The sequence below is a fragment of the Tubulanus polymorphus genome, chromosome 1 (assembly GCF_964204645.1).
Source record: "Tubulanus polymorphus chromosome 1, tnTubPoly1.2, whole genome shotgun sequence".
NCBI classification, from domain to species: Eukaryota; Metazoa; Nemertea; class Palaeonemertea; order Tubulaniformes; family Tubulanidae; genus Tubulanus; species Tubulanus polymorphus.
In genome coordinates this window covers 4,003,143-4,030,271 of record NC_134025.1, presented here as the reverse complement: position 1 = coordinate 4,030,271, position 27,129 = coordinate 4,003,143, and the positions used below count along the sequence as shown (strand labels likewise).

Below are 27,129 nucleotides of genomic sequence, written 5' to 3'. Positions count from 1 at the left end.
TCATGTATGGTTTATTTCCTATTTTAGTGAAACGGAAACTTTATTGGAAAAAGTATGGCAGTTGGTTCCAGAATGGGATAAACTCGGACATAAGTTGCGCTTGTTACTTGTCGGTCTAGTAGCATTTATGGCTGTCATTAGTATTATCTATACAGTAATGCCTTCTTTGTCTCCGGTGCAAGCTTCACAATGTCGTCCTTGTTGGTCAAAATCTCTAGCGGATTCTTTGCTGAACATGTACACAACGAAGCAGTGGATTATGAAACCACCAACCTAACTCAACAAAAGTAAACCGAGTGAGGAACTATTGAGTGTGTGTCGCAGCTTACTCATGATAAAAACAATGAATGGTCCTTAATTATAAATGAAAATGTTTTTGTATGTTTGATACTTGTGAAATCTACTTACATATAATCAGTAATGTAAAACTTGTGGTTGATCCTCGCCGCAAGTGTATACAATGTACTATGAATCTGGTAAAATGTTTAATCACCTAATATGGTTAATTACATTTTATACTGCACATAACAGTTCTACAAACTGTGTCCTTGATTTTTCATTTCATCCACTCGTTCAGATTTCCACCTTGTACCAGTTGATTGTGTGCGTCACGAGTTATGAATCTATGCAATAAATTCTACCAAGATGATGACTGGCAGACAATCATTTAAAATCATCAGTCATTCTGTAATTAAATCTCAACAGAATTTGCAGGATTTTTCATACTTGTACACGATGTGCATCTTTCTGTTGTGATAATAAATCTAGTTCCAACTGTGGATTTGCTCAGTAATTTGTCTCCGGATTAGAATTTGATGAATCCATTACTGTAAAACTGGTTGAAGGTTAGGTAGAAATTGCATTTTCATGAAAATGGTTTAAACCTCTTGTCTGTTGTTTAAGCATTTAGTATTTGACAACTCGGATAGACAACATGCGATGACCTTTGGAGGTTTTTGCTGTTTTCAATCAATCCGCATTGGTAGGGCTTTAAAATAGTAGTTATAGTTAGTAATGCTTGTGTGTGTGGATCTCATTGATTTGTTCAATATATTTGGGTTTGAAATATTGTCAATTAAAAAAATTCTATTGGATAACTAGCAATTGATGTATTGATTAATCTAAGAAAGAGATAATTAAAACCAAAACTAATAAGCAAGTAGTGTTGATTTCGGTGCTGATTTTCTGTGATAATAGTTGCGTTATAATGTCAAACTCATTGTTTAATTGTCTTCCTGAGTTTGAATTTCTTATGAAAATTATTAATTTGTTTGAACTTAAATATAGTGATGGTTGGATCAGCCATGACCCTTTCGATAAATGAAATTTGAGCGTTATTAGATTATTATTTTTCACTAATCATTATCATCTTTGTTCTTTTTCATTGAGGTTTTTGTTGATTCCAATAAAAGAGACAATAATAGCAGTTTTCATATGCCCACATATTTCTTGTTACTAAAAAAAGATGCTGTAAATGTACGCATTCTTAATACTTATGGAAAAAGCAGTATTGTTAAGGAGAGAATTCAAATTAAAATTCTTCTTAATTAGATGTTATGAGTTTGTTTATATGGATTTGAGATGAATGAACTCCGAATGTTTAAAAGGACATTGATTTGACCATGGTCTATGGCTTCTTTGCTTGGGGTGACTGCCTAATTATGATGCGGCTGACTGGACAATTGAATTTTTCTTTTTTATCAAACAAGTGCAGCCTCTATACACGGGGTTAACAGTGAATCCCGTACCCTCCTAGCACCCTATAGAAATAGGCCCTAGAAAAACCATTGATAAATTGTTCTCATTTTGTGGATTGCCAAAAAATTAATGGGGTACTCAAAATGTTTTGAATGATCCTACTTGTGTAAACTGGGTCCTTTAAGTTCCATAACTCAATCAATACCATTTTAGAGATTTCAGAAGAAAATCATTATTTTATTTTTCTAGACTCTAGTATAGATAACTTATCATTAATTATGGCATATTTGACATCTTCGTAATATTAACTTTTAATTTAACAAATGTAACATTATAACTGATTTGAATCAGTAGAATAATCATAACTTACAAAGACATTATATGTAAAGGCACAAATAAATGCCAAGTCGTTGGTCCATTAAACACTAAAAAAATTGACGTATGACACGATGTTCATCAAGCGACACTTGGTTATAACAGTCAACCCCCGATATACCGCCCTCCCATATACCGCCAACTTTTCACTATGTACATCTCTATACAAATACATAGTAAAACACCCCCGATATACCAACATACTCTCTATACCGCCAAAATCGTTCTGCACCGATGTGGGTGGTACATCGGGGGTTCGGACAGTACATGTATCAAGCATTCTATCATATCAACTATTTAAAAGTTTTTGTGAAATATATTGTTTTAATGCTATTGAGTTTTAAGTTGAGCTGATAGAATGCTAAAATCTATGGAAGCCCTGAGACGACGTTGCCAGTTGCTAGTTGCCAATTGCTTAGTTCTCAAATGCTGAGATGCTTCTAGAGATGAGCAACTGACAATGTCGTCTCCAGTGAGACGACATTGCCAGTTGCCAAATGCTTCTTGTTTGCTAGCTTTGCGTGCTTGCTTGCTTGAGTTGTCTTCGAAAAGAAAGCAGGCTCAAATTAATTTTTCCCTTACCAATCTTATCCTTAAACAGGCATTTACATGTTAATGCCATTAAAATACTTTGGAAAAAAACAGATACTATCATTTTTAGACTGAAAACAAGAAACGAAATTCTTAATATGGACTTTCCGAGATTTAGATGATGATGTACCGTTTAATCCAGTATCAAAATTAAAGAAAGAAATTTGGGTGTTTCAAATTATGAGTGTGGTAAGCGCAATGAAGTTGTTGGCAGAATTTCCAGAGGATCCCACGCTGCAAGTAATCTAAAAAGCCGAATATGTCTCCACTCAATTGAATAAGAATTTCTATGAAAATCTGTCTGGCGGGGTTTTATTCTTCGATCATGCACTAATCCACGAGACGGATCTGAGACCGCAAAGACGTGACTGGACTGACTATGAGTTGGAATTCGATATCGTTCAGCTGGGTACAGGCGCGTATTCAACCCGGCAGTGGAACATTTGATAAACTCATGGACGTATAAACTAGTTTACGTCCATGATAGTCTACATAGTACCTAGCGTCGTTCCACAAACAAAAAACGGTTGAGGGAACCGGTAACGAGGACAGGTATTCAGACTCTAACGTCCATGATAAACTCATAAATCCATTCAACAGCAGTTTTTCAGAGTTGTTGATATCATTCGCACGCCAAATCAAAATTGGAATACGAAATGGCCGGCCACAGGTATGGTGGCTGATTAGGGCCAAGTAAAAAAAAAAATCCGTGCAATATACCATGCAAAAAATATATTGCTTCGTTTCTGCGTCCGTTTCTGCGTGGCGCAAAAACGAAATTTACCGCGCAGAAACGCGCCAAAACGAGCGCAGAAACGAACTTCGTTTCCGCCCGTTTTGGCGCGTTTTAGCGCGGTGATTTCTCGTTTTTGCGCCGCGCAAAAACGAAGTTCGTTTCTGCGCTCGTTTTGGCGCGTTTTAGGGCAGTGATTTCTCGTTTTTGCGTCCTTTCAACTAGCCGCGCTCAATCACTGCTGTGACTGTTTATTGTTATACTGGGGTAGACTTACTGTCTAAAATTTGGTAAATACATTTTACTTTTTTAAAAGAATGTTAAGCAGCTATAAACTTAAGTTATTGATGTTATTGATTAGTTACCGATTGTAAAATTACGTTGATATTTTCGAAGCTGGAAGAAAAAACGTCAGAATACTTAGTATATAATGTCAAGGTGTTAGGTAATCTTAAATCAGGGCAAAGTTGGCAAAATTCTAATTTTCTAGTGAAAGTAATATTAATGAAAATGAAATTAAGACTGATTATTGATACTAAGATTTCCAAAATGAATCTGAGCGTCTCATCTCTAGTTTTAATGCTTTTATGTTGAGAATGTTATTGTAACACAGTTTGCATGTTTGGAAGTTACTTGCATGATGATTCCTTGATTAAGATATTATTGTTGTGCGAATAAAAGGATGTACATTTTCATCATTCATGTTGAAACTTTTCAGTTGTTAAGCTTTATAGCAACAATTCCACTGTGGTGCTTTTCAGTGGTTCAGAAAATACTGATTTAATTAAGGGCCTGTCGAAAATAGCAGCAGCTTCTTGATAACTTTAGGATACAGTGCTAATTGGTCAATTGTCCGAGCTTTGTTTTGATTATCGGTTTAACCGCGTCTGTGTGGGGCCTGTAATATCTGGACTCGAAGAATTTCTGATCTTTAGAGTTGTTATGTCTACTATCAAGTTGAATAATATAATTAAGAAGTTACTGTAGCTTTGTCAGTCAAACCATATTTGTTTGAAGATACGGTACGTGATTTATCTTGAATTGTCTCGTAGAAACCCCTTTGTAATAGTTTGCAGGGTTTGATCTAAGGAATAAATGCCACTTGACCTTGGGGCAAGTTTATATGTAATATCTCCGGACCCTCAAAAATCAACTTGTCCTACATGAACAGTGCGATTGTGACACATTCATCCCTTGCATCGAGTGGGCAACTTTTTCACTGTGGTGCTTTTCAGTGCTTCATAAATTTAAAATACTATTTTTATTAAGGTCCTGATGGAAAATAGAGGAGCAGTCTCTTGAGGATATATGAAGTGTTAATTAGTAGATTGTGCTAGCTGTATTCAAATTGACATGTGAAAATTTTTATCTTGTTGATTGCATATACGAAGATACTTCTAAAATACTTTGTATTAAATGTAACATGTGAGAAAATAACCAATTTGATCATGTCTGAGCAAAGGTGGCAAGACTCTAGTTATCTTGTAAAATAAAGTTGATGAAAATTAAATCAAATGTTTAGTTAATCATAAGCTTTCCAGTTTGAATTTGTATTTTCATCTCTGGTTTTAATTTTTTATGTTGGAGACTTTCTTTTTAAATACAGGTCAATGTTTTTGTAAATGAGGCACTTCCTCAAGTAAATATAAATACCTGTCATTTCAGTATCATTGTTGTTGTGGGATAAAACGACATGTTCATGTCAATTGAACTATGACATGGGTGTGTATAAACTCTAGTTTATAGTTTATACGTCTATGGTGGTTGGACTAGTTGTTTTTTAAAGTCCACGTGTTTGAGGAGGAGCTTACATTATAATTCCTCGAGCACTCCTGGCATTTTCTATAATTGCTGTATGAGAATGAATATGATTGATTTTAAAATTTGTCATTCGTTTAGTTAAGTTAGTATTGCAAATCCTGGATTGAGGCCTAAATAGTTTAACTACAGATAAACTGATTTAATGAAGAAATATTAAATCAATTTAAGAGTTAAACCTTTTTATGAAACTCCTGTATTTTATTCTTGCAATCTACATGTACTTCTTTTTTTCAACCGAAAAAAAATAATCCCACCAACTGGTCTGCCGACAAGCTTAGATGCGATTATATCAACAGCACAAAACCATACGTCCCGACACTGCACATTTACACTGGGCCCGTTGACGGTTGTTGACGCTCAACTCGCAACTGGCGATGTCGTCTCAGGGCTTCCATCACCGCATGACGCACTGTAACTCGCATCCTCAGTCAGTCTACTAGGAACTGCTCGACTAAATTAGTTTTCGACTTAAAATTGAATCGGTACTTGATGAACACAATTAAAAAGAAATTGTAGGAACGTGACATTATAATAAACTTAACCAAACAAATGAAAGATTTAGAATAAATGTATGTATGAAATATGCAGAATTGTTAATCGGGAATCGAACCCCAAGTATGCAGAAGTTACTGTCAATCAAAATAAAGTTTATTGAATCGAAAAAAATAAAATAATTTAGCATACGATGTAACAAATGTAATGCATCTCGGTACTTCCGAAACAGCAATCCATTTACAAGATTTATGCAAGTAAATAAGCAATTAGTACTTGCTTAGCAAGTGATGCAGAATATCAGATTAAGACTAAGAGGTAGGCCTTGTCTAAATAAACTGTTTGGGTATACTTGAATTTGATATTTACGAAAGAAAGGAGCCACCTCCCGTCCCAGTCCAGGCAGTATGAGCAGCAGGTTTCTTCCTGCTGCTGGTGGTGGTACACCAAGAATCTTGGTGTCTGGTACAGTAGACTGGAGAGCGACGTAGACCACTCCAACCAAGCCTGTAACCAATAAAAAAGAATACATCTGATCCAAACAAACACTAATTAGTACCCTTGGCTTTTGCCAACTGAACAAGAAGACTCTTCTTGAGAAGAGGGGCACGCAATTCAAAATTGTACTATAGCTGCGCACTATTCCGTTCGTTTTTCTAGATGGATACCACGAAAAAAAAAGGCAGAATCAAAATAAACAGACCAAGTCTCACGGCAATCAACATTTCAAACCGTAGTCAACTAGAATGCTCAAAACCAGATGACAAAGATGACAAGCTTAAATTGGCATTGGCTGTGGAAAATGAGGGAGATGATTGTGCCGGGCTCAGCAATATTGCAAACAAGGAGGGTCGAAGAGTTGATTCAGATTCGGTCTTACCTTCAAACTACCCAGACACAAAAACCACTGAACAATCAGAGGAAGAAGAGATATTAGACTATAATGATTATTCGAGTGAATCTGATGAAAATCAGTCAGAGGATGATGAGAAAAGTAGCGATGATAATGAATTAGATACAGGAAATATGAATTATTCAAAAAAGGATTTACCCAAATTAGTGGAGATGTCGATCAAAGATTTTGTTAGTCAGAAGATCCAGCAATTAGAAGAAGAACGCATTCGCGGTGAATTATCTCTCGCAGAGATAGAAGAAAAAATGAAAAAAGCCCTACATGCTCGACAAAAGGGTCTGGAAATTGAGGGTGATGCAATGAAAAATGAAAATGTTGAGAACGGTAAGAATGAAATTGAAGATGATTCTTTATCGAAATCAAAAACGAAGAAGAAAAAGAAAAAAGATAAAAAAGAGAGGAGACATAAGAAAAAGAAAAAAGAGGAAAAGAAGGAAAGTAAAGGAAGAGAAAAGGAGCGTAAGCATGAGAAGGAAAAGACTCGCAGTAGAAGTTCTGATCAAGTCGACACTGACAATTTGGATAAACGTAGACATAGATCTTCTGAAAAGTGTGGACAATCATTTGTATCGAAAGTAAGTTATGAAAATGAACCAAAGGAAAGAATTGTGGATCTATGTGAACAGCTTGATGATAGAAAATTGTTCGGAACTTCAAAAGAAAGTGCAAATAAACATAGGGAAAGGAAGCATTCTCATCGGAGCCGTAGCAGGAGCAGAGAAAAAGAAAAAAGTTATCATAAGGAAAAAGAACAGAGCCACAGTAAAAGAGAAAAGTATTCAAAAGAGAAGATAATGGATGATGGTAAAAGCAGGAAAAGATCTCGCATTGAAAATGAAGATGAAACATATAGTAAAAGTAGTAAGCACGTGAAAACACATCATGAAAAAGACAAAAAGGATCTCAGATCTGAGAGTTTAGAGCATAAGAAGGTCAAAGATGAAAAATGTATTTCTAACAGTATAAAACGAAAAGTAAGCATATCTGAAAACGTCACACTTGATGAGAAAAAGGAAATATATCCACCAACTGAAAATAAAAACAAAGATCCCAAACCTGTCAAGGAAAAGAAAACAGATAGGGATAAATGTGATAAAAAGTCTTCTAATAAGAAAGTTAAGGATGTTAAGAATCATGTGGAGTTATCAAAAGTAAGAACTGATTTAGAGCATAGAGTCATGGAAGCATCTGATTCTGAAGAAGAAACTGATGAGAAAATAGATGTTATAGTGGAGGAGACAAAATTCCGTTCTTTTTCAAAACCGCTCAATCGTGTTACTAGATTACGGAAAGATGCTGGAAGAGAAAGTAAAGCAGCTGAAGGTGATGACAATGTTGAGATGACATTTGTTGAAGAAGAAGACAAGGATTTGGCCTCAAAGAAGAAAAAGATGGAAGAGAAAATGAGAAAAGCTGCAGAGAATAACAAGAAAATTGAACTGGAAAAAAAAGTCACCAGTGAGAAAGCTGAAGTGTCTGACACAGGACAATCAGAGAAAAACAGTGATACTAATCAAACTTCAAACACATCAAGTAATGATGGAAAAAAACAAGACTCTAAATCTGGAATTAATGAAAACAAAAAAGTAAATATTCTTTCAGGTCTTAAAATATCGCTCCCGGTAAATTCAAATGTTAGTCAAGCTAAGCGCGATAGTAAGACTGGATCAGCAGCATCTATTACTGTCAGCGATGAAAAAGAAAATAATAATGCAACAATACTTAAGGAGAAGAAACCTATGATTCCACGTGTGTTGGGTTTAAAGATCAGCGAGAAAAGTGCAGAGTTGATATCATCTGGTGAAAAGGTTTTAGCTGTAAAAGATACAACAGACAGTGTTGAAGAAGGTAAGTTAAATCATTAGTGAAAGAAGGCAAAATAAATCTTTTGTCACAATTTGAATTATGATTATTTAAGGAGAATTAACTGAATCTAATGGTAGTGAAGGAGAGGCTAGTTCCTCAGATGAGAATGAAGAAGGAGAAATCGATGATGATGACGACGATGATGACAATGATGATGAGGGTTTAGTTGAAGAGGATGATGATGATGTTAAGGACAATCTGGTGAAGAAAAAGAAAAAAAAAAGTTCGAAGGATGGTAAATCAAAGAAAAAGTTGAAAAAGAGCGGCAAAACTTCTGACAAAAAGAAAGGGAAGGATAAAAGCAAGGATAAGAAGAAGAAGGATAAATCAAGGTAAAGATTCAGAATAAAGGGGTTAAGGGTGTAGTCAGCTTTCTGAGTTGGGAGATTTGTTAAAGTAGCAGATAGACCCAGTTCATTTAGAGGTTTAGGACTATGTCAAACTTACTGCTATATTTTCGAATAAAATTGAGTTTTGAAACACTTGTTATTTGTATTTACAGATCAAGAACTCCCAAAAAGAAGAAGCATTCAACTCGGTCACGATCTCGTTCAAGATCGATTGAAAGAGATAGCAGAAGACATCGACATTCCCGTTCTAGAAGTCCGGATGATTTCTGGAGAGGTAGTGACAGATACGGCCACTGGAGAGATACTGGTAGCTATTATGATCGGTATGTTGATTCTCTCTTAAAAATAATCAAGTCGCTTTTGTTCTAGTTATAAAATCTATCGTTATACATGTATGATGGGAATGTACATTTGTATATTCATTTAAGGGATCATCGAGATTATCGTCGAAGGTCAAGGTCACCTCCATTTCATCGGGGTCGAGCACGCGAACGCAGATCGAGGTCACCGAGTTTACAGATTGATAAAGAGGCTTTACGAAAAATTGCTGTGTGAGTTGAACAATGTTTGAAGAATTCCTTCTAGTATTTTCATGCTCAAATTTGCTTCTGATGATTCTACGTATAATTATGCTGATTCAATTGCAGAGCTAACGCGATGAAAAACTTTCGAACTGGTCAAGGCCCTGCTGCTAATCTTAGACCAGATGAGATTGCAAGAATTAAGTCAGGAGGAAAATCTGTAGCAGAATTAACCGGTTAGTTTCTTATGATATGATTGGAGGTATAGAGTGATAAAATAAAACTTAAAAACATCGATACCCGGTACTAACTAATTTAATTTAACTATTTTTGTAGAATTTTGTAAGAAAATAACTCAAAAAGGGGGTACTGGGTCAGATGGTGGAGATGAGGATGAGTTTGGAAATCTTATCGGTTCAGATGACGACGAAGGCCCGTTCATAAATCACCCATTTAAGGTCCGCGAAAATAGTTCAATTGTAATGAACATAAAGGTAAAAGATACACTATGAGTATCATTGTATAATCTAGTGAATGAAGAATTTACATATATTCAGTAAATTGTTACTTAATTATTTATTACTATACAGAATGCGAAACAGCTGCCAGTGCTAACACCTGCTGAAAAGAAAGCCCAAATGTCTCAACTGCGAATACAGTTTCCGGTATCAAGCGGTAATCAACATCGTACAAAAGAGTTAGAATGGGTACCTGTTGAGAAACCAACACCTCCTGTTACTACTACAGCTGTAGCTGTAGTTACTAAATCAGCTGCGCCTGTTGCTGCTGTACCTGCTATTCCTGCGATTAGTGGAATAAGCAAAGATCAGTCTGCATCATTCCTAATGCCGCCGCCGCCGCCCCCACCCCCTCCTCCAAAGAATGACAGCGTTTTTGAGGAGTCCGTCCCCGAGGTAAGTGATCTGTTTGTTTAATGTATGTGTCGGTTCTTTGTCTTATGATAATCATCTTTGAAATTTCGATGAATTTTCAATTTCAGGCAATAAACATTGGAGAAATGGTTTCTGAAAGACTTTCAGCTATGAAGAAATTATCGAAAAATCCATTAGATATGGAAGCTATGGGAAAAATGTACAGGGCTCAAGCAAAGGTACCTCATATCTTTCATGTTATCTTGCGACTAACTTCAATTTATGTTACTGTAGGTCACTGATTTATGTTTATATTGTTCGACAGGTTAACAGATGGGCACAAGCACAAAACCTACCAGGTCAGTTTACTGGATCTACCGGTGCTAAGATCCTATCCGTTGAAGAACTTGAAGGAGATCGGCGAAATCAGGCATGGTTGAAAAAAGTAAGATTTTGTTCGCTGGGTAGTTTAGAGTTTTTACTTCAAAACACATACGGTACCTTTATATATATATATGATGTATTGCTTCTTGTACTGGTTGATACAACCTACAGATAGGAATCATGATTTTTCTTAGCAGTGAATTGTGATGATTTTAATGCTCAGATATTACCATGTTTACCATTTTATCAGATCAAAATTTCTAGTAATTCAGGCAAAATTGATATGTACATTTGGTTTATTAAACTGTAAAGGTTTCTATCATCTGATGCTTATGGACTGTTTGATTCCCTCTGTTAGTTGTACATGCAACAGGAAATGGTGTGCTGATTCACACGGTGAACTTATAACAATTATAATTGAGTAATGACTGTGTTACAATTTTACTAAATCATAACATATGTGCATTGGAAATGAAAGAATATAGGACAAAATTGTGTATTAGATGCCACTGTGAAAAACTCTTATCAACTGCAAATATGTTTTGATTTCGCTTTCCTCAATTTGAATGAATAAGTTTTCCGTGTGCATCGGTAGAATTCATTACTAAGTCTATTTCAGGTCAGATGTTGATCAGATCGATAGACGCTGAAGATGAAATAGAGGAAAAATTTGTAACTTGTATTCCCCTATCCCTAGCATTGTCTAGAGATAGAACCAGGGAATACATCGATTGGAATGTGTGAATATATAAAACTTCTGATGTTACTAGATATTTTCTGCAGTATTTAAGTTTTATATATTTCACATTTCATTTTGAAGCGGGAAATTTTAGTCTTTACTCCTCAGTGCAATATTATTACTGTTTTACTACGATGTAGACGAATGTAATGGTATTGCACTAGGAACTTGAGACAAAGGCATTTTGTCTAATAATCACTTTTATTTATGGATTTCAGCTTGCAACATGTTTTCATCTGTGATTGTTATCTGGAATGTTTCTATTTCAAAACATTACTTGCAACAGTCTATTCATGTTCCACTTTATGATTCAATCTCCTTTGAAATTTAACGTAAAATCACCTATCGTACCATAGTAGAGTACATATATCTACCTTAAAACAAAGTATTGTTCACATCTCAATTATTTGGCTACATGATGCAATGATGAAAGCTTGTTGCAGGCTTTTATGAGGCTGATTGTTACTCGGATGATGCTGTGATGCTGGATATTTGATCTGTAATGTTCTAAGAAGACTCGGTGAGTAACAGAACCAGTTGACGCTCACTGGCTGGTTAAAACTCTTCTATCGCTGATATCATTTTTAATACGTTCGTTTCTTGATAAATGTAATTGAACAGGAGTTTAAGGTTTTTTCCCTGTTGGTATGTATCCGTGCGTTTTGTACTGTATTGTACTTTATCCATGTAAAGTTCTAATTTGAAAGAAATTGCTAATAAAAAGTCCTTAGATGTATACTTACTGTCCATTACTATTGCTATTATATAATCTGGATTTACATAAGATGAAACTGATTTTGATATCTTTTTAATCTTACCAACCTTACTTAATTCATTTTCAATTAGAAAATTAGGTTGTTGAATATTTGATATTGTAGGACCAATTTATCAGAGCACCTGTCATAAACACAGGATTGGGTATGGCATTACTACAGAAAATGGGATGGAAACCAGGAGAAGCACTCGGCAAAAATAAAGAAGGTCAACTAGAGCCGTTATGTATGGAAATTAAAATGGATCGTAAAGGTATGATACTCTTGAATCTAAGATAGATTCATCGCATCTATATCATCAACATATCAATATTCATTTATAATATTGATGATTTTTCAGGTCTATCTTCATCAGATGAGATTACTCGTAAAGTGCCCATCATGCTTCCAAAAGGAAAAGTTCCCAAAGATCTATCTGGTAAACATATACAACCACAAAACATGTTTTTTTTTAAACTTGTAGGAATATTTTATGTGATATTCTATGTTCAATTCCTGTAGGTAAACATCCAGTATCAGCCTTAACTGAACTGTGTAAGAAGAGAAGATGGGGGGCTCCTGAATTTGCGCTAGCGGATGAAACTGGACCAGATCATAAGAAAAACTTCTTATACAAGGTAAAACAAGTGCAGATGATACAACAGTTCATTATAACATAATCTGTGTAATGATGAGAGTTTTAATGATTCATTTCATATCATAGGTTACTGTGAATGGAGTTGATTATCAACCTGCATGTGGACAAGCTAATAAGAAGGCAGGACGAGCACAGGCTGCTGCGGCATGTCTTCAAGCTCTTGGTCTATTACCGAGTGCATAACCGTGTTAATGAAATTGCATATCAGTGCAAAGACTGACATATTTGTTGAGCCGTTATTTGTACGAGCTGTGCTGTTATCAATGTGTGTGGTGCTGACATATGTTAAATTCTCGATGATAGAATCCTGTTTAAGAATCGAGTGAATTGTGAATATCTGTATATAATACCATAATGTAAATGTGTTCATATCAATGAAGTGTTCATGTCTAAACCTACTTTTATATAAAATAAATCATGTACAGTACTTTCCATAATTTAGTCTCATAGAATATCAGTATATTGTCTAGTCAGCAGCAGTGAATCCCAAGTATTATGAATAATGGGGCCGTAAACATCCGAGGCCTTGGTGCATGACTGGGAGCCTCCCCAAGATTTTGAAAAAGACCATTTTCCGAGCATCTGGAGTGATTTTAGAACAAAATGACAGGGAACTATTTTCCACGGTATGCATTACTTTCTTAAGCCAGTAAAGTGTTATCTTGGCAATAAATAGCGGGCCTGAGCCGCTATGACATCCTTGGATCCGCCCGAAGCAGGAGGAAATTATTCTACCAGTATTTGCGTGATTCATCGGATGAACTTCATTTGTCACCGCAATTGAGATCGTAAAATTAAGAAAATCGTGATATATATAAAATTAAAGTTTATTCATTACAATGCACAAAATTCATTCACTACTAAATTATAATACCCATTTATAGAGTCCAGCTTCGTAAGCTATCTCCCTGAGTGCTGCTTTATTAAGTTCTTGGTTTTGTTTTAGAAAGTCACTCGTCGCTTCACTAAAACCGAATGTATTGATAAACTCTGACGTCGGATCCTTAGTTGAGGCGCGCACATTCAGTGGAGTGGATGGATCATGCGTGCTCAGTGAAACCGTATATTCCGTGTGTAAATTTGAGACGAGTTCACAAATATTGTGTACGATGTGCGGCAATATCGGTCCAACAACTTCTAACATATGCTTTTTACCGACGACACCTTCTTGTTGCACCATCGATGTCTTTGTCTGGATAAAAAGAAAAAAACATTCATGAACTGATGAATCGTTTAAAGGTCGTCCATACAGTATGTGTGCATCCATGAGGACTGGCCCAAAAATTTTCCGCGCTACCTATGAACCCAATGGTTATTATGGTTTACACGACGAAGGGGAATTTTGTAAACAATTTGCGTACATACGTACTTAATAAATAAAAAGATTCCCTGATTGAATTGTCCATTCTCTATCTAATTACCTGCAGGGACTTAAGTGTTGCCCCTGTAAACGCAACAGGAGACAATAAAGTGGGTGGAATACCAGCTTGAACACCAGTGGTTGCAATACAACTGCGACAATTTAACAGATAATTAAACAATGCTTGAGTATGACCACCTTCCACGTAAACTAATGATTCCGGTCTACTATCGATCTGTTTGAATCCTTCTCTTTGTCTGCAGAATCGATTAAGGACTAAGTAAGACTTGTTCTCATAGAAAAACAATAGCGTGAAATAAAAACTGTGCCAAAGGATACAATTTAATTTTAGTAGGATTCAATTCGGGAAAATCTCTATTATTTAGTCCCATTTCTTGTAACCACGACGATGCACCTTCATCAGTGGTGAAAGCGTCATCTTCATCATCATCATCTTCACAACCATCCTCTTCATTCTTCGAAATTGTTTGTTTATCAGTATCGCTGAAACATATCATTATAGCATAGTACTATCATATACAAATTCATGTACCTAGCTATATCAACCTTCATAAATGTTGATACTACCTCGACTCTGACTCTGATGATTGAGGTTGGTTCTCTTTCTGTCTAAGTGGCATCGTAAATTCAACATCTACAAACCAAAATCGAAAAGAGGACATTATGAATTACCGAATGACTTCATGAAATAAAATACGAATCAACGTACCTTCATTCTGTAATGCTTCTCTAATTCCTTTAGTTGTAGGAGTAATAACGGCATTTATCGACCGAGATCCGATTCCAGCCGCTCGAAACATTACTGTAAACTGATGCGTACACATGTAGAAATAGGGACAGTATTTGGCCTTCAGGAGATGAAATACCGATGTAAAACTAGTCACCCTAGAATAAAACACGAAACTAATGCAGAACCTCACTTCATTCCCCTAGAAACACATACCGTAATTTACATACCAGTTGTTATAAAGTGATTCTTCAACCATTTTTTCCAGTAATCCCGGAACGTGTTTCCTGGAAAGAAAGTTTAGTACCTACAGAATATGAATATATCAAACTGCTCATAGCTGGGGTAATCAATATGTTGGCGACTTACAAACAAATTTGGACTCAAAAATATTGACAACTTAAAAATTATGTGATGACTAATGCGAATTTGTATAATGAATCATTAAATCTCACCCAACCCTGAGATCTGGAACTATTCGTGGGTATAGCTTCAGCCATGGAATATTTGGATGTTGCCAGTAACTGCATAGCTTCTTGAATCTGACTTTATCATTGGCACCACAATCCTATGTTAAGAAAATGACAACATGATACTAGGTAAAATGCATTCTCAATTTCATATCTGATTAGTTATTTCATATCTAATGTTTCATATTATCAAATTAGATATTTCATATCTAATGTGATATACGAATCGAATAGAATATACCTGATTCAAAGTCTGGCATCTTACAGCAGCGCAAATACCAGCAGCTTCATCTAATGTCTTTAATGATTGACTCCAATTAAAAGTTGAGTCTGATAAAAATCTTAGTTTCATCTTTAACGACCAATCAACAGGGAAAATCCACTTGCCTTGTATAACCGGTGATTCTTCCTAAAAGCAAAAAGGCTAAGTGAGAACAGTTTACAACCGAGCTCAATTTCGAGGATAACAAATCTACTGTTTGATATCTTACTACTGTATTATCTTCAATTTTTTCTGGTGAATGAGATTTTTCAAGTTCATCAAGTTTCGGCAATACAGATTCCTCGGTAATGTTATCCTGCTGGAAAAATTAAATCAGTTATTCATCAGTTGAACTTTGCTGAACTAACATAAACTTCTAATGAAACAATACCTTTCTTTTGTCACTGTCTAACATTCGAAACAGCTGAAAATCACTGTCCTCAAAATCCTGTAAATTTGTAGACTTATCGTTCAAATTGGCCGACTTCAAACGTTTTCTCGGCGAACAGAGAAATGGATTTACTTTTCGCTTTATTCCCCCACCAGGACTGAATGATGATGTAGACCTTCGGTCATGTTTGGTTGTTGGATTATTCGGCGAGGATTCATTCTTGTTTGTTTGTTGTCCGCTGTAAGACAAACTTCTTCGTTTACGTATCAATTTCATTATATCAGCCGGTCGTTTCCATTTGGGACTGGGGCTTGGTGATTTCATGCACGGTTTTGGTGACTTCATACAAGGGCTGGTTTTCGAAGCTTGATCGTAATTAATCATAGTGAATCGACCAGAATTATTTCGTTCAAATTTAGCTGAATTAAGATGGATCCCCGTCCTTCACCTTATTGGTATTCCCTAACAGCAGGATTGTGGACTATAATTGATTCATGAAATTCAAATAAAATTTATTTGTACGCACGGTGCGGATAGAGCGGAATATCAGATTGTGCATTTGAAAAAATTATTTCCATTATCTTTTTATTCAATTTTTGTGTGGGAGTCTTTAGTCCGCCCAATTTAGTCTGATAGGCGGTGGAAAAGTAGGACCTATTGTACAGTCGCCCGGCAGCGGTGCTACCCCCAGTTGAGGTTCCGGCATTCCAGTGAAATCAGCCAAAATAATTCTTTTCTAAACTAACTTTAGTCCAAAAAAAGTGTTGCACGCCTCACCTGGGTCCTGAATTTCATGCTCGGTCTTGTGTTCCCGAATGAAAAAATGACCAACGTTGTTTTTATGTGTTAGATGATTTATTTACAAAATTGATAGTAATTTAAATATATATATATCTACAAAATGCAACATTTTTATATTTACATTAAACCTGTATATATGCTTAGCATTTACACCGGAATAGGAAGAAGGAATAATTACATCTATTGTTTTACCGTCGTATTCAGTCGCGTGGTTTTTGTGGGATAAATTTCAAACAAATATAGAATAACATCAGAAAAGCGAATATCCATCCCCACATCGCAACAACAGCAATATCTACCGAATAATCATCTACAGAGTATGATTTAAGGGCTTCTTCGCCAGTAGAAATACAAGTGATACTTGACAAATTCGTACAAGTGAAATTTAATCCCGGCATCTCGGTCTGACAAAGCCCCAAATAACCCCATCTTGTAAAAGACAAGTTTGTAAACCATTTCATACCTGCAAAAGATAATACAATCTTAATACCAGGATCTCACTTATTTCAAAAAAAAACTAACTAATGTATCTTACCTGCCATGATATTATCCATATTGACGAGATATCCGGATGAGAGTAAACATGATATGTAGATCGCTTGTGTTACAAAAATTGCTGATTGGTAAGATGGCATAAGAGCGGCTGTAAAAAGTGACAATATTCGACTGCAGTAGACAAGCATATACGTCACACCAAAAACACGAAAGAATAAAGAAGCATCGGCTTGAAGATTCGCCATCCAATACATCGGTATGCTGTATAGGATCATGAAGGCAGAATGTTCCGGTAATTCACTGAGAATCTGAAATATCATAAATGATGATATACGTAGGCAGAAAGCGTACTATGTCATTAGTTAAATATATTTCTAGATAATATTTCACGATTCCTTAACGTCTGATCACCTTGGAAAAGAAATAAGGACCGACTGTATATAGCCCATCCTGGATCTCCCTATAAAATATTGGCACTTCTTTACAATCTGGAAACATAATTATAAACGTTATTTTTCATTTCACAATGTGAAAAAATTAGTATTAGCACTTTATTGGACATGTGAACATAGGTATACTAACAATCCCCAATGACGTCACTGATGATCATATAAGGATAAAGGCCTCCAATCAGAAACATCAGTCCAAATCTGTCCTTCACACCATCCTGATCGCACTGCAGTTGCCAGAATATAACCCCTAACAGCAACGACATCATTAACGCTTCCAGGGATTGAACTAACAAGAATCCATAATCTTCAACATGATTGAGAATCGCTCGCCTGTTACAGAAGAAAATATCATTTTTACTCTCTTATTTTCACTAATGAGATGCACAAAGTGAATATTTGTCATCATACATTACGTAGTACCTTGTCAAGACAGAAAACTTTTGAATAGTGCTTATATGTTTTACTACTGGTGGTTTTGATGATGCTGAATCGTGACTGGAGACGAGAGATGAAGGTGTAAAACCAGCTTCAATATCGTCATATTCAGTCCCATCAAATATATAAGCTCTTGCGTATACATTGTTTCTCCTATGCGCATCGATGAGTTTATCTACCCTTTTTCGAGATTCGGCTTCGGTTCTGGGTGACTTGCGGTCTAAAGATGCTATGTCGACTATAGGTAAACGTAAATGAATCTTGTTGAAATCAAAGTATATAATCTAAATTCGCAACTTATGCTTTTGAGTTTTTCTCACCGTAAAAATCGCACGGGTTTGTGTGATCGGGGCACTTGTAGCCGATACTTTCAAAATATGGCGACATTCTCTTAGCGTCCCCGTAATAAGCGATATTTCCTTCTGTCAATATCATCACTTGATCAAATAACTCGAATATGTTTGACCTGCAGAAAACGAGAAATTCATTTACTACAGAAAAATAACATATATTTTCTCTCCGTTTTTTGGTACTACTAATTCACCTGGGTTGATGAATTGTCATAACCACTAGTTTGTCTTTTTGTGCCAGTTTTGCCAACATTTCCACTAAATTATAAGCGGTAAATGAATCTAAACCAGAAGTGGGCTCATCCAGAAATAGAATTTCTGAAATGTAATGAATGAACATCAATTGTAAAACACACCATAGCGAAATGAAAGAACTCGTAAGAAAGATTCTGAACACTGATGACTTACTGGGATCTAGTAATAGTTGCATTGCTATGCTGACACGTCTACGTTCCCCACCTGATATTCCTCTAACTTTCTCTCCACCAATTTTAGAATTAGCGACGTGGGCGAGCCCTAACTCCGTTATCAACGAATTTACCTGGCTCGCAAAAATACAATGTGTTTCAATTCAGAACTAATGTCAGAATTGTAACAAGAATGTCAGGATTTTGTCGTATTTACCTGTTCTTTGATGTCATTTTTATCGAATTCCGACGGAAGTTTCAACTTGGCGATAAATGTCAGCGATTCTGTAACTGTCAATTGCGGCATAAAGAAATCGTCTTGCATCACATACGCGGAGAAATCTCGCATATATTCTAAATCTCTTTTACTCCCATCGATCAACACGGAGCCAGACACACCAGACATGTCGGCTCGCTGAGATAACACATTCAATAAAGAAGTCTTTCCACTCCCTGTAAATGCGATTTGAGATGCCATCAAATAAATTACTCTTTATAAAGAATTCTTATGGATGTTATTTTTCATTTACCAGAGCCTCCTAAGATAGCCAAAAGGTGAGCACTGGTAACACTAAAACTGATATCATTGAGAACTTTCCGTCTCACATTCGTCTCAGTAGTCCATTCCCACGGCATCTCTACATTTACAAACCGTTGAGTCCATGTATTTTTCGATGGATCTAAATTGAATATAGAAGAGAGAATATGATTATACCGAAAGAACAATGAAATACGAAGTGAACGCTTTAAACACGGAGTAACGAAAAATAACGTTGATTGCAAAGAAAATCTACTTACCAATATGATAATTAATATTATGGGCTTCTAGAGTTAAAGGCGGGTCAGAAATATTTCGTTTCATCGAAGTCATGATTTTCTTCCACCTGTTACTGGTCAGTCCATGAACCACTGTTGTTGACTGATCATTTGATGGCTGATCATTTTGAGTTTTTATGCTGTCCATTTGATGACCGTCGGCGACTCGTGTTTGCCGTGTCAATTCTGGGTGTGTAATGCCTTTTTCTTATCTATCACTTGACTGGTGTAGTCTTTAGTACACCTGCACTGAATTTTCCGATCACCATTCGGTATTTAGTAATCGAGATATTATCAAGTGTTGATTGTATATTAAATAACCCTTTAACGAACCTCTCCAATATGAAGATGGCTGGTCAATTATTAGACACAAATCAGGATGAAACTGGTTAAAGAATCGAAGCCATTGTGCTAGTGCATTTGAAGCTTGAATTGTCAACGAGATTTGATTTCATCGAACATAGGATTTCCAACAAAGAGCGGAACTTGCCTTAATTTTTCGTCTTAATAGATAGATAGAAAAAAGAAAGTTCGATTCTTGTGTTAGTTGAAAGAGCGTTTCAATCCATTCGTTGTATCTTAAATTTCGTATTTGATGCAAAATTGAACAATTCTTCTATCTGAGATTTATTATTCAAGGCCAAATTATTGTCAAAAAATTCCATAAACTTTTTCAATCAGCGGTCAAAGGTCGAAAGGGGCAAATGAATTTGAGGACTAACTTACGCAGTTGCTTTCTTAAAAAGATAGTGTAATATCTTAACTGCTGACCGAAATAAATAGTTTAGAATTTGTTTTCGTTCGAAAATGTTGAATTACTGATCGTTCTGGCTGGAATCCAGTCCTGTTAGCTCAATAGTAAATTCAAAGATAAATGCGATATCGATAACAACATATTCGTGCTAGAAATAAACCAAACGATCTTCGCGCAAAATTGATCAAACAACCAAATAAATAGATATTCAAATACATCGCACAGGCTTCAAATTATGGAGACAAAATACAACATCACATGATAATGAATCATTACTGAATAATTGTTGATTATTGTGATTTAGCTAATATACCTGTCGGCAGCAGACCGATTTGTAGTATAGTACTTTCAATCTTGATAATTGAAAGGTATATTTCGAAATAGTCTCGAAAGGCTTTTTTTACATTGAGAAAACCGGTCATATGTATATAAGTGAATTCCCCGGATATATAAAAGAAAATAAATATCTTAGTGCATATGTACTAGAAAAATAAAGTACGCGGCTTAGAAACTAATTTAGTGTCAATACACCATTAAACTGATAAGAGTCATAGTTCGAGGCAAGAATCTCGTGATTGGCAGATGAGTGACGAATAGATCTTCCAATCAGATGAATCGCCGGCAGCCAATACGATCAGACGAATAAAACGTTTCATAAGAATCGGGAATTTGTAGGAAAACTTATTCGCATGTGAAGAAAAATGGATGAACGATCGCCGCTATTGCCACCGAGCAAAAAGAAAGGCGTTACCGAAACATCCTTCGTGAAGGCTCCTCCGACACTAACCGGGCGTTTACCGGCTGATAGAAGTGATGCAGCGACTCAGACATCAGAAAACCCTTCTCCCGGGGATCACACTCTCAGTGTGCAAGAAGTGACCTATGTTGTTAAAGAGACAGTGGGAGCCTGGTACAAGGGCGCTTGTTTTAGGGAAGAACGAAAGAAAACAGTTCTTAATGGAGTCAACTTGCACCTAGTTAGTGGTCAGATTACTGCAATACTTGGTAACTCAGGTAAGGAAAAAACATCAATTTGTATTTCCCAGCAAATTCTAAACTCGCCAGTTCATTCTATACTTTAGTTTTCTACTATTAATTTCAGGTTCAGGAAAAACATCTTTATTAGATGTGATATCGCGTAGAACTCCGTGGTCAGCAGAGTTAACCGGGGATGTGTTTTTTAATCAGTCCCGTGTTACACAATCCTTAATGCAAGAGCATGCTTCCTACGTCATGCAATCTGATCGGTTACTTCCGAATCTTACCGTACAGGAAACATTGACATATATTGCTCATTTGAAATTCGCATCGAATATATCCGGATTTAGTATTAAACAACAGGTATATTGGAAAAAAAACAGCTACCCGTGGAACTAACGAAAATACACGATCGCTTGAGTCGAATTTCACGAAAAAAAAAGATTTAAATTGTATGTAAGATGTTTATTTTGAGTATATAAAATTTGTTCAAATGCGTAAATAATTGTAGGTAATGCGAGTTATAAACGAAATGGGTTTGCGACATGTGATGACTTCACGGATCGGTGGACATATGAATCGCAGTCTTTCCGGGGGTGAAAAAAGACGAGTGACAATTGCTATTCAACTCTTGCAAGATCCAAGTAATTCATTCACAGTGTACGTACACCACTAGAATAACTTAAAAATATAGACTTTATTTGAATTGTCTTCTACTTTATAGAGATTGTGCTGTTGGATGAGCCGACCTCAGGTCTAGACAGTTTCACAGCTCATCATCTCGTTGAATCGTTGGCATCGCTTGCAAGAAAAAATAAAATTGTCCTACTGACTATTCACCAGCCACGATCTGACATCTTCAAACTCTTCGATAACATCACAATTCTTTCGTTAGGAAACCTTGTGTACTTCGGCCCGGCGTCAGAAATGGTGTCTTATTTCTCTTATATCGGTCATCCGTGTCCGATGACTGCGAATCCCTTAGATCATTTTGGTTAGTAGAATGACGCACTGAGAAAAATTATTGATATGCATGTAGAAAAAGTCAATCAAAAATAATATTTGTATTTTTACAGTGGATCTAGCGAGTATAGACAGGCGAGATCTCAACAAACGACGTAATACTATGTTAAAGGTCTCAGATCTTGTAAATCAGTACAAAACGTCTGAGCTCTATCACAGTTGCTTGGGGAGAATAGAGAATGCTTTATTACAGGAATCCTACAATGAGGATGGTGATTGCGGTGATTATACAGATGTTACCGGTGCCATAATGAACACCTACGCGTTGACTTACAGCAGAAAATCACCAAGTTGGATCTCAAAAACCTTTCGACTCACTATGTTCGTATATCACTATCTTTTTACTAATGTCTCTTCAAGCTATTTTGTATTAAGTCAGCAATTATAAATATCTCATTTTTAGGAGGTTGATGGTGAATTTATACCGAGATCGACCTGAGTTTTTGATGCGCTTTCAGTTCACGCTGTTTTCAGTTTTCTTGCTGTTGTTCATCGGTCGTTTGAAACATAATTTGAACAGTGTCCAGGATCGTATTGGCTTGATGTACGAGGCGGTACAAATACCGATGGCTGTTGGCAATTATCAGTGCATCGCATTACGTAAGAATTGATTTTTGAGTATGAATTAGATACCAATTATTTCCCTGGTTTACGAATAAATGCCTTTATTTTGGAATTTCAGTTCCTGTCTTACGAGACTTGTTTTACCGGGAATCTAGAGATGGTCTTTATTCTGCCAGTTCATTCGTCATGTCCTTTACTTTCTTCATACTGATCATGGACTTCATAACCACTTTTCTGTTCTGTAGCATAGCTTATTGGTAGGTAACTGTAAGGTTGATTCCACCATAGATCACATATAACGCCAATAAGTACGAACATGATCATTCGACTCATCACAACTTTTCCATTGCAGGAGTATTGGTTTTTATCCAACTGGAGATCGGTTTGGAATTTACGTGGCAGTGGTGTTCATCTTAATGATAGATGGGGAACTTTTAACATTAACGGTATTAGCCTACGTGGAAAATACCCGAATTGCATGTGGAGCTGTAATGTTATATCTTACAGCTTCTGGTCTTATTGCGTCCGGATTTATCAAGTAAGTTTCATTCAGTTCAATTGAACAATTCTACAAACGACATAATGATTTTCTAGACAATACTCATAAATTAACACATAGAGATTTTACAACTTCGAATAATTCAGGATACGAATTTTCATATTGCAGAACACTTACATCGATGTTTGTTGGGTTACAAGATTTAAGTTGGGTGATGATACACAAATACTGCAGTGAGATTGTTGTCGTAAATGAATTTAAAGATTTGAAATTTAAATGCGGCACTGGTAAGTACCGGTTTTAAGTAAATCTGAATAATCTAAAACCAGCAAAACTAAGTGCAGTTAATGGCTGTGCATTGATCTTCTTGGTTGTGCATAGATTTAGATATATATGTAAATTTATTGATTGCAATCACCACCAATTCTTTACAGGTACGACATGTCCATTTGATGGAAATCAGTATTTGAAGACGTATTACCCTGATGCCGAGGACAACATGGTCAGAAATTTCTTATGTATGATTGGAATGACGTTGGGTCTTTGTTTAATTGCAATCCTCTCTTACAAAATCCGAGGTGTGCCAAACCTGAACTAGTTCGCATTCCAATGTGCTGAATTAATTTCGAATGTGTTTCACTGTATATATTCAACTCGTTGCTGCCGACTGAAAAATTCATTCTGTGATACTCGATTTTGTATATTGAAAACGTGCAAATTTGAAATAAGCAAATTGATTTTATAGATTTCTGAAGTAATCTATCATCAATTTAAATAAATGTAGTTAAGGGAAAAAGATCGTAGTCATTTTATGCATGACCTGAAACAAAGTCGCTTGACGAACATTGGACCGAATCTATGCGGAGCCGTCTCCGAAAACTGGGATTTTGATATTGTTGGAGCCACCCGTATTCGATGCACATATGAAAACTATATAGCGGTGTCGAAACCGACGAATCAAACAGAATACGTGACTGATACACATTACGATTACGGATGGACTTCGCTATCAACAATATAAATAAAAATAGATTATAAATAAAACAGTAATGTACTATATAACAATTTATTCACTGATACTACAAATGTACAGATACATTATAATTAGTTACACACACTACACTTGTTCATATCTTTCGAAATATTCAGCATTTTGTCCCAGGTTTTAGTTTGTTTATTTAGCTCATGATGTTGAGTGTATTTATGCCACAGAGAAATTATCGAACTAAACAAAAAATTCTTATCACTGCAAATGAAAGCTTCCTAGCACGAATAAACCGGGTTATTACTGAGGCAGATTGAGAAGAGTCGACTGTCCTGTTGGTAAATATACAACTCCTCGTGCACGTGATAATTGATACGCGATGTCTTCAGACGCTTCAATTTTCCTAAGCTCAACTAAACCATCTCCAGAATCTCCGAGAGCCTTGGCTAACAGCTCAGCAGCTTTAGAGTCACCTTCAGCCGCTATAATAGCAGCGCGCTTCTGCTGCTCAGCCTGAAATTACAAAGAATTCATACAGACTATGATGAACTGCTGGTGTTAAAAAGATCAAACATTCTGGATGCCTGAAGTTAGCTGTATCGGAATTTAACTGTATTTCGCATTATCCCAACACAATGTGGAATTTCATAGAACTTCGATTTGAGTTCTATGGTAATTTGTATTAGAAATCGGGTCCATTTTACTAAGTTTTAGTCTGTAGGTGATAAAGCTAATCAGGACAGGGAATTTTATATTCACAAAAAAGAAAAACTTTGACTTTGAAATCTGAAATTAATGAAGACTCTCTGTTCGAATTTAAGTAGTTTCAAGGAATTCTATTTTTGAGTAATTTCTCAAAATTAGAGGCAATTCGATTTAGAGGACTTGTTAATTTAGAGGACCCGTTAATTAACTAAGATACATACTTTTTCAACATTATATCGAGCGCGTTCGGCCTCTTGTTGCGCAACTTGTTTCATCTCAACAGCGGCAGTAAATTCTCTTCCGAATGCCAAATGAGTCTACAATAAAATAAATCAATTTCTATACTTAACAAATTTCATTATTCGCAGCAGAAACATCCTTCATCCATCAAACTTAGCAAACTTACCAAAGAAATGTCGTCCATGATGAGCCCAAATGAAGCTCCACGATCGCATAAAACTTCACGAGTTTTCTGAGATACATGTTCTCTTTGAGTAATCAATTCACTGGCGTCATATTGAGCCTGAAATAAAAATCATCATCCGTCAAATGTGTGAAATTCAGACCCGACTAGCCTAGCATACCTGTGGTATCGTCATTTCTACCACAAATGTGAGTAATATGACATAAAAACTCGGTAAACTCCCAATTCATCCAGTTTAACCCAGATATCATTTATGGTTCATTTAATACATAAATTCATGCAAAATATATATGATGTTTTATCAGGATTTCTAATAAATCGGATGAATTTCCTAGCTTGCAAACAATCCAAATCAAGCGGGTTCTACTGTAATTGATGAAAATAAACCAGAAAATGATTCTGATTTTGAAAGCTTTTTTGACCTTTTAGGGAGTCAGTACATGTATTTTTTGTCATATAAAGAGCAGGTACTTTCTTCAAATAGCGGTGGTAGTCATTTCTGAAACTACTGCAAATTCTTAAAATCACCGAGCCAAATTTTCCACAGAGCGAGACCAACATGTAGATAGATACATACTATAATAGCCTTCAGCACTTCATTAGTAATAGATGGTAAAACTCTTTCGTCGTAGTCTTCTCCCAAATTCATGTAAATTTTCGGTAATTGGTCAATTTTCGGTCTGAACAGGATACGAAGCGTAATACTGACATTCTGTAAATCTGAAATAATTAAAAAATTATCGCGAATGAGGATATTGGTACCCTGGATGGTTTAGTAGATAATTCAGTTTATCGCTCTAAAAGTAGTAACATTGTGCACAGAGCACAAAAAGAACGAAAATTACAATAAAGCGGATAATTACCTTTGCTACCAGTTACAACTGGAATGTTTCTCGGCCTCGATCGGCAATCAAAGATGATCGGTCTTTGAACCCATGGAACTAGGAAATGGGTTCCTTCACCGATTACATTTGGTTGCACTCCTCGGAATCGATCGAATATAACGGCTCTGTGTCCACCGTCGACTATTCATTTGAGAAAAAAAGGTCGTCAATGAAGACACTACATTTTGATTTGATTGATTTTTAGTTATAGTTGGTACACGGATATTCGTCAATCGTTTTCTTACCGTTATAAAGAGCAGATTGAACCACGCCGCCGACAACAGCAAGTCCTAAACCTAGTTTACCAACTGTATTGAAGATAGCAGCCATCTGTTATAGTTAGATTATTCGATGATGTAACCAAAAAATGTTTCACACGCGGTGACCGGCGTCTTTACAAACCCGGAAGTGAATAAGCTGTGTAACGTAGATTTTATGATGTACAAAAGGGAATTAAATGAGTTTCAATTATGAAGTAGATTTGATTCACTTAAAAGCAAAATATCATATCAAAATATTAAGCGCTTATTTAAAGTAATCATATATGTCGTCAATAAAGCG

At 36.0% G+C, this 27,129-nt stretch overlaps 6 protein-coding genes across 9 annotated transcripts in view; 3 read left to right on the top strand and 3 right to left on the bottom strand.

The window, feature by feature from the left end:
- LOC141899953 (uncharacterized) overlaps window positions 1-1,517 on the top strand; it is a 33,881-nt gene extending 32,364 nt beyond the window's left edge. The window contains exon 30 of the mRNA XM_074786598.1: window positions 28-1,517. Within this exon, the coding sequence (XP_074642699.1) occupies window positions 28-277 (250 nt within the window). The 3' untranslated portion in view covers window positions 278-1,517. The remainder of the gene's footprint in view (window positions 1-27) is intronic.
- A 4,389-nt stretch (window positions 1,518-5,906) lies between these two features.
- LOC141904171 (uncharacterized) lies at window positions 5,907-13,191 on the top strand. Of its 4 annotated transcripts, none has more exons than XM_074792723.1 (14): window positions 5,907-6,028; window positions 6,371-8,471; window positions 8,542-8,821; window positions 8,992-9,162; window positions 9,268-9,390; window positions 9,487-9,596; window positions 9,697-9,854; window positions 9,951-10,274; window positions 10,361-10,471; window positions 10,558-10,677; window positions 12,234-12,381; window positions 12,469-12,546; window positions 12,630-12,745; window positions 12,832-13,191. In XM_074792723.1, the coding sequence occupies exons 2-14, from the start codon at window positions 6,371-6,373 to the stop codon at window positions 12,946-12,948; spliced, it is 3,957 nt and encodes a 1,318-aa protein (XP_074648824.1). In that variant the 5' UTR covers window positions 5,907-6,028; the 3' UTR covers window positions 12,949-13,191. The 4 variants fall into 4 exon arrangements, with proteins under 4 accessions (XP_074648824.1, XP_074648815.1, XP_074648841.1 ...); XM_074792714.1 differs by having other exon boundaries at window positions 5,927-5,967; XM_074792740.1 differs by lacking the exons at window positions 12,469-12,546; window positions 12,630-12,745; window positions 12,832-13,191 and adding an exon at window positions 11,799-11,875 and having other exon boundaries at window positions 5,927-5,967; window positions 12,234-12,353.
- Window positions 13,192-13,601: 410 nt separating this feature from the next.
- Window positions 13,602-16,402, bottom strand: LOC141914701 (protein downstream neighbor of son homolog). The gene is made up of 10 exons (XM_074805970.1): window positions 15,997-16,402; window positions 15,835-15,924; window positions 15,585-15,752; window positions 15,329-15,441; window positions 15,104-15,160; window positions 14,856-15,031; window positions 14,714-14,780; window positions 14,465-14,629; window positions 14,187-14,382; window positions 13,602-13,957 (listed from the first exon to the last, which is right to left on the bottom strand). Exons 1-10 carry the CDS (start codon window positions 16,378-16,380, stop codon window positions 13,631-13,633), a joined length of 1,743 nt encoding a protein of 580 aa, XP_074662071.1. The 5' UTR covers window positions 16,381-16,402; the 3' UTR covers window positions 13,602-13,630.
- Window positions 16,403-16,932: 530 nt separating this feature from the next.
- LOC141914842 (ATP-binding cassette sub-family G member 8-like) lies at window positions 16,933-20,539 on the bottom strand. Its single transcript, XM_074806163.1, has 11 exons — window positions 19,735-20,539; window positions 19,467-19,616; window positions 19,154-19,389; window positions 18,938-19,070; window positions 18,724-18,847; window positions 18,500-18,645; window positions 18,165-18,417; window positions 17,875-18,074; window positions 17,704-17,780; window positions 17,333-17,600; window positions 16,933-17,260 (listed from the first exon to the last, which is right to left on the bottom strand). Exons 1-11 carry the CDS (start codon window positions 19,898-19,900, stop codon window positions 16,998-17,000), a joined length of 2,016 nt encoding a protein of 671 aa, XP_074662264.1. The 5' UTR covers window positions 19,901-20,539; the 3' UTR covers window positions 16,933-16,997.
- A 466-nt stretch (window positions 20,540-21,005) lies between these two features.
- LOC141915015 (ATP-binding cassette sub-family G member 5-like) lies at window positions 21,006-24,280 on the top strand. Its single transcript, XM_074806380.1, has 10 exons — window positions 21,006-21,520; window positions 21,609-21,847; window positions 21,996-22,128; window positions 22,209-22,478; window positions 22,561-22,828; window positions 22,911-23,107; window positions 23,190-23,328; window positions 23,424-23,609; window positions 23,739-23,857; window positions 24,005-24,280. Exons 1-10 carry the CDS (start codon window positions 21,208-21,210, stop codon window positions 24,166-24,168), a joined length of 2,028 nt encoding a protein of 675 aa, XP_074662481.1. The 5' UTR covers window positions 21,006-21,207; the 3' UTR covers window positions 24,169-24,280.
- A 356-nt stretch (window positions 24,281-24,636) lies between these two features.
- LOC141904193 (prohibitin 1-like) lies at window positions 24,637-26,969 on the bottom strand. The gene is made up of 6 exons (XM_074792747.1): window positions 26,814-26,969; window positions 26,548-26,709; window positions 26,262-26,404; window positions 25,667-25,783; window positions 25,482-25,577; window positions 24,637-25,068 (listed from the first exon to the last, which is right to left on the bottom strand). The coding sequence occupies exons 1-6, from the start codon at window positions 26,896-26,898 to the stop codon at window positions 24,856-24,858; spliced, it is 816 nt and encodes a 271-aa protein (XP_074648848.1). The 5' UTR covers window positions 26,899-26,969; the 3' UTR covers window positions 24,637-24,855.
- Window positions 26,970-27,129: the final 160 nt, after the last annotated feature.

Coding starts and splice junctions, on each gene's coding strand:
- LOC141915015 (XM_074806380.1), top strand. CDS start 21,208: ATGGATGAACGATCGCCGCTATTGCCACCGAGCAAAAAGAAAGGCGTT. Junction 21,521..21,608: donor TGCAATACTTGGTAACTCAG/GTAAGGAAAAAA, acceptor TATTAATTTCAG/GTTCAGGAAAAACATCTTTA. Junction 22,479..22,560: donor GAATCCCTTAGATCATTTTG/GTTAGTAGAATG, acceptor GTATTTTTACAG/TGGATCTAGCGAGTATAGAC.
- LOC141914842 (XM_074806163.1), bottom strand. CDS start 19,900: ATGGACAGCATAAAAACTCAAAATGATCAGCCATCAAATGATCAGTCA. Junction 18,848..18,937: donor GCAACTATTACTAGATCCCA/GTAAGTCATCAG, acceptor ATTACATTTCAG/AAATTCTATTTCTGGATGAG. Junction 18,646..18,723: donor ATGACAATTCATCAACCCAG/GTGAATTAGTAG, acceptor CGTTTTCTGCAG/GTCAAACATATTCGAGTTAT.
- LOC141904193 (XM_074792747.1), bottom strand. CDS start 26,898: ATGGCTGCTATCTTCAATACAGTTGGTAAACTAGGTTTAGGACTTGCT. Junction 26,710..26,813: donor TCAATCTGCTCTTTATAACG/GTAAGAAAACGA, acceptor TCAAATGAATAG/TCGACGGTGGACACAGAGCC. Junction 26,405..26,547: donor AGTTGTAACTGGTAGCAAAG/GTAATTATCCGC, acceptor TAATTATTTCAG/ATTTACAGAATGTCAGTATT.
- LOC141904171 (XM_074792714.1), top strand. Junction 9,855..9,950: donor CAATTGTAATGAACATAAAG/GTAAAAGATACA, acceptor ATTACTATACAG/AATGCGAAACAGCTGCCAGT. Junction 12,746..12,831: donor AGAAAAACTTCTTATACAAG/GTAAAACAAGTG, acceptor TTCATATCATAG/GTTACTGTGAATGGAGTTGA.
- LOC141914701 (XM_074805970.1), bottom strand. CDS start 16,380: ATGATTAATTACGATCAAGCTTCGAAAACCAGCCCTTGTATGAAGTCA. Junction 15,442..15,584: donor GATGCCAGACTTTGAATCAG/GTATATTCTATT, acceptor TTCTTAACATAG/GATTGTGGTGCCAATGATAA. Junction 14,630..14,713: donor TCATCAGAGTCAGAGTCGAG/GTAGTATCAACA, acceptor GATATGTTTCAG/CGATACTGATAAACAAACAA.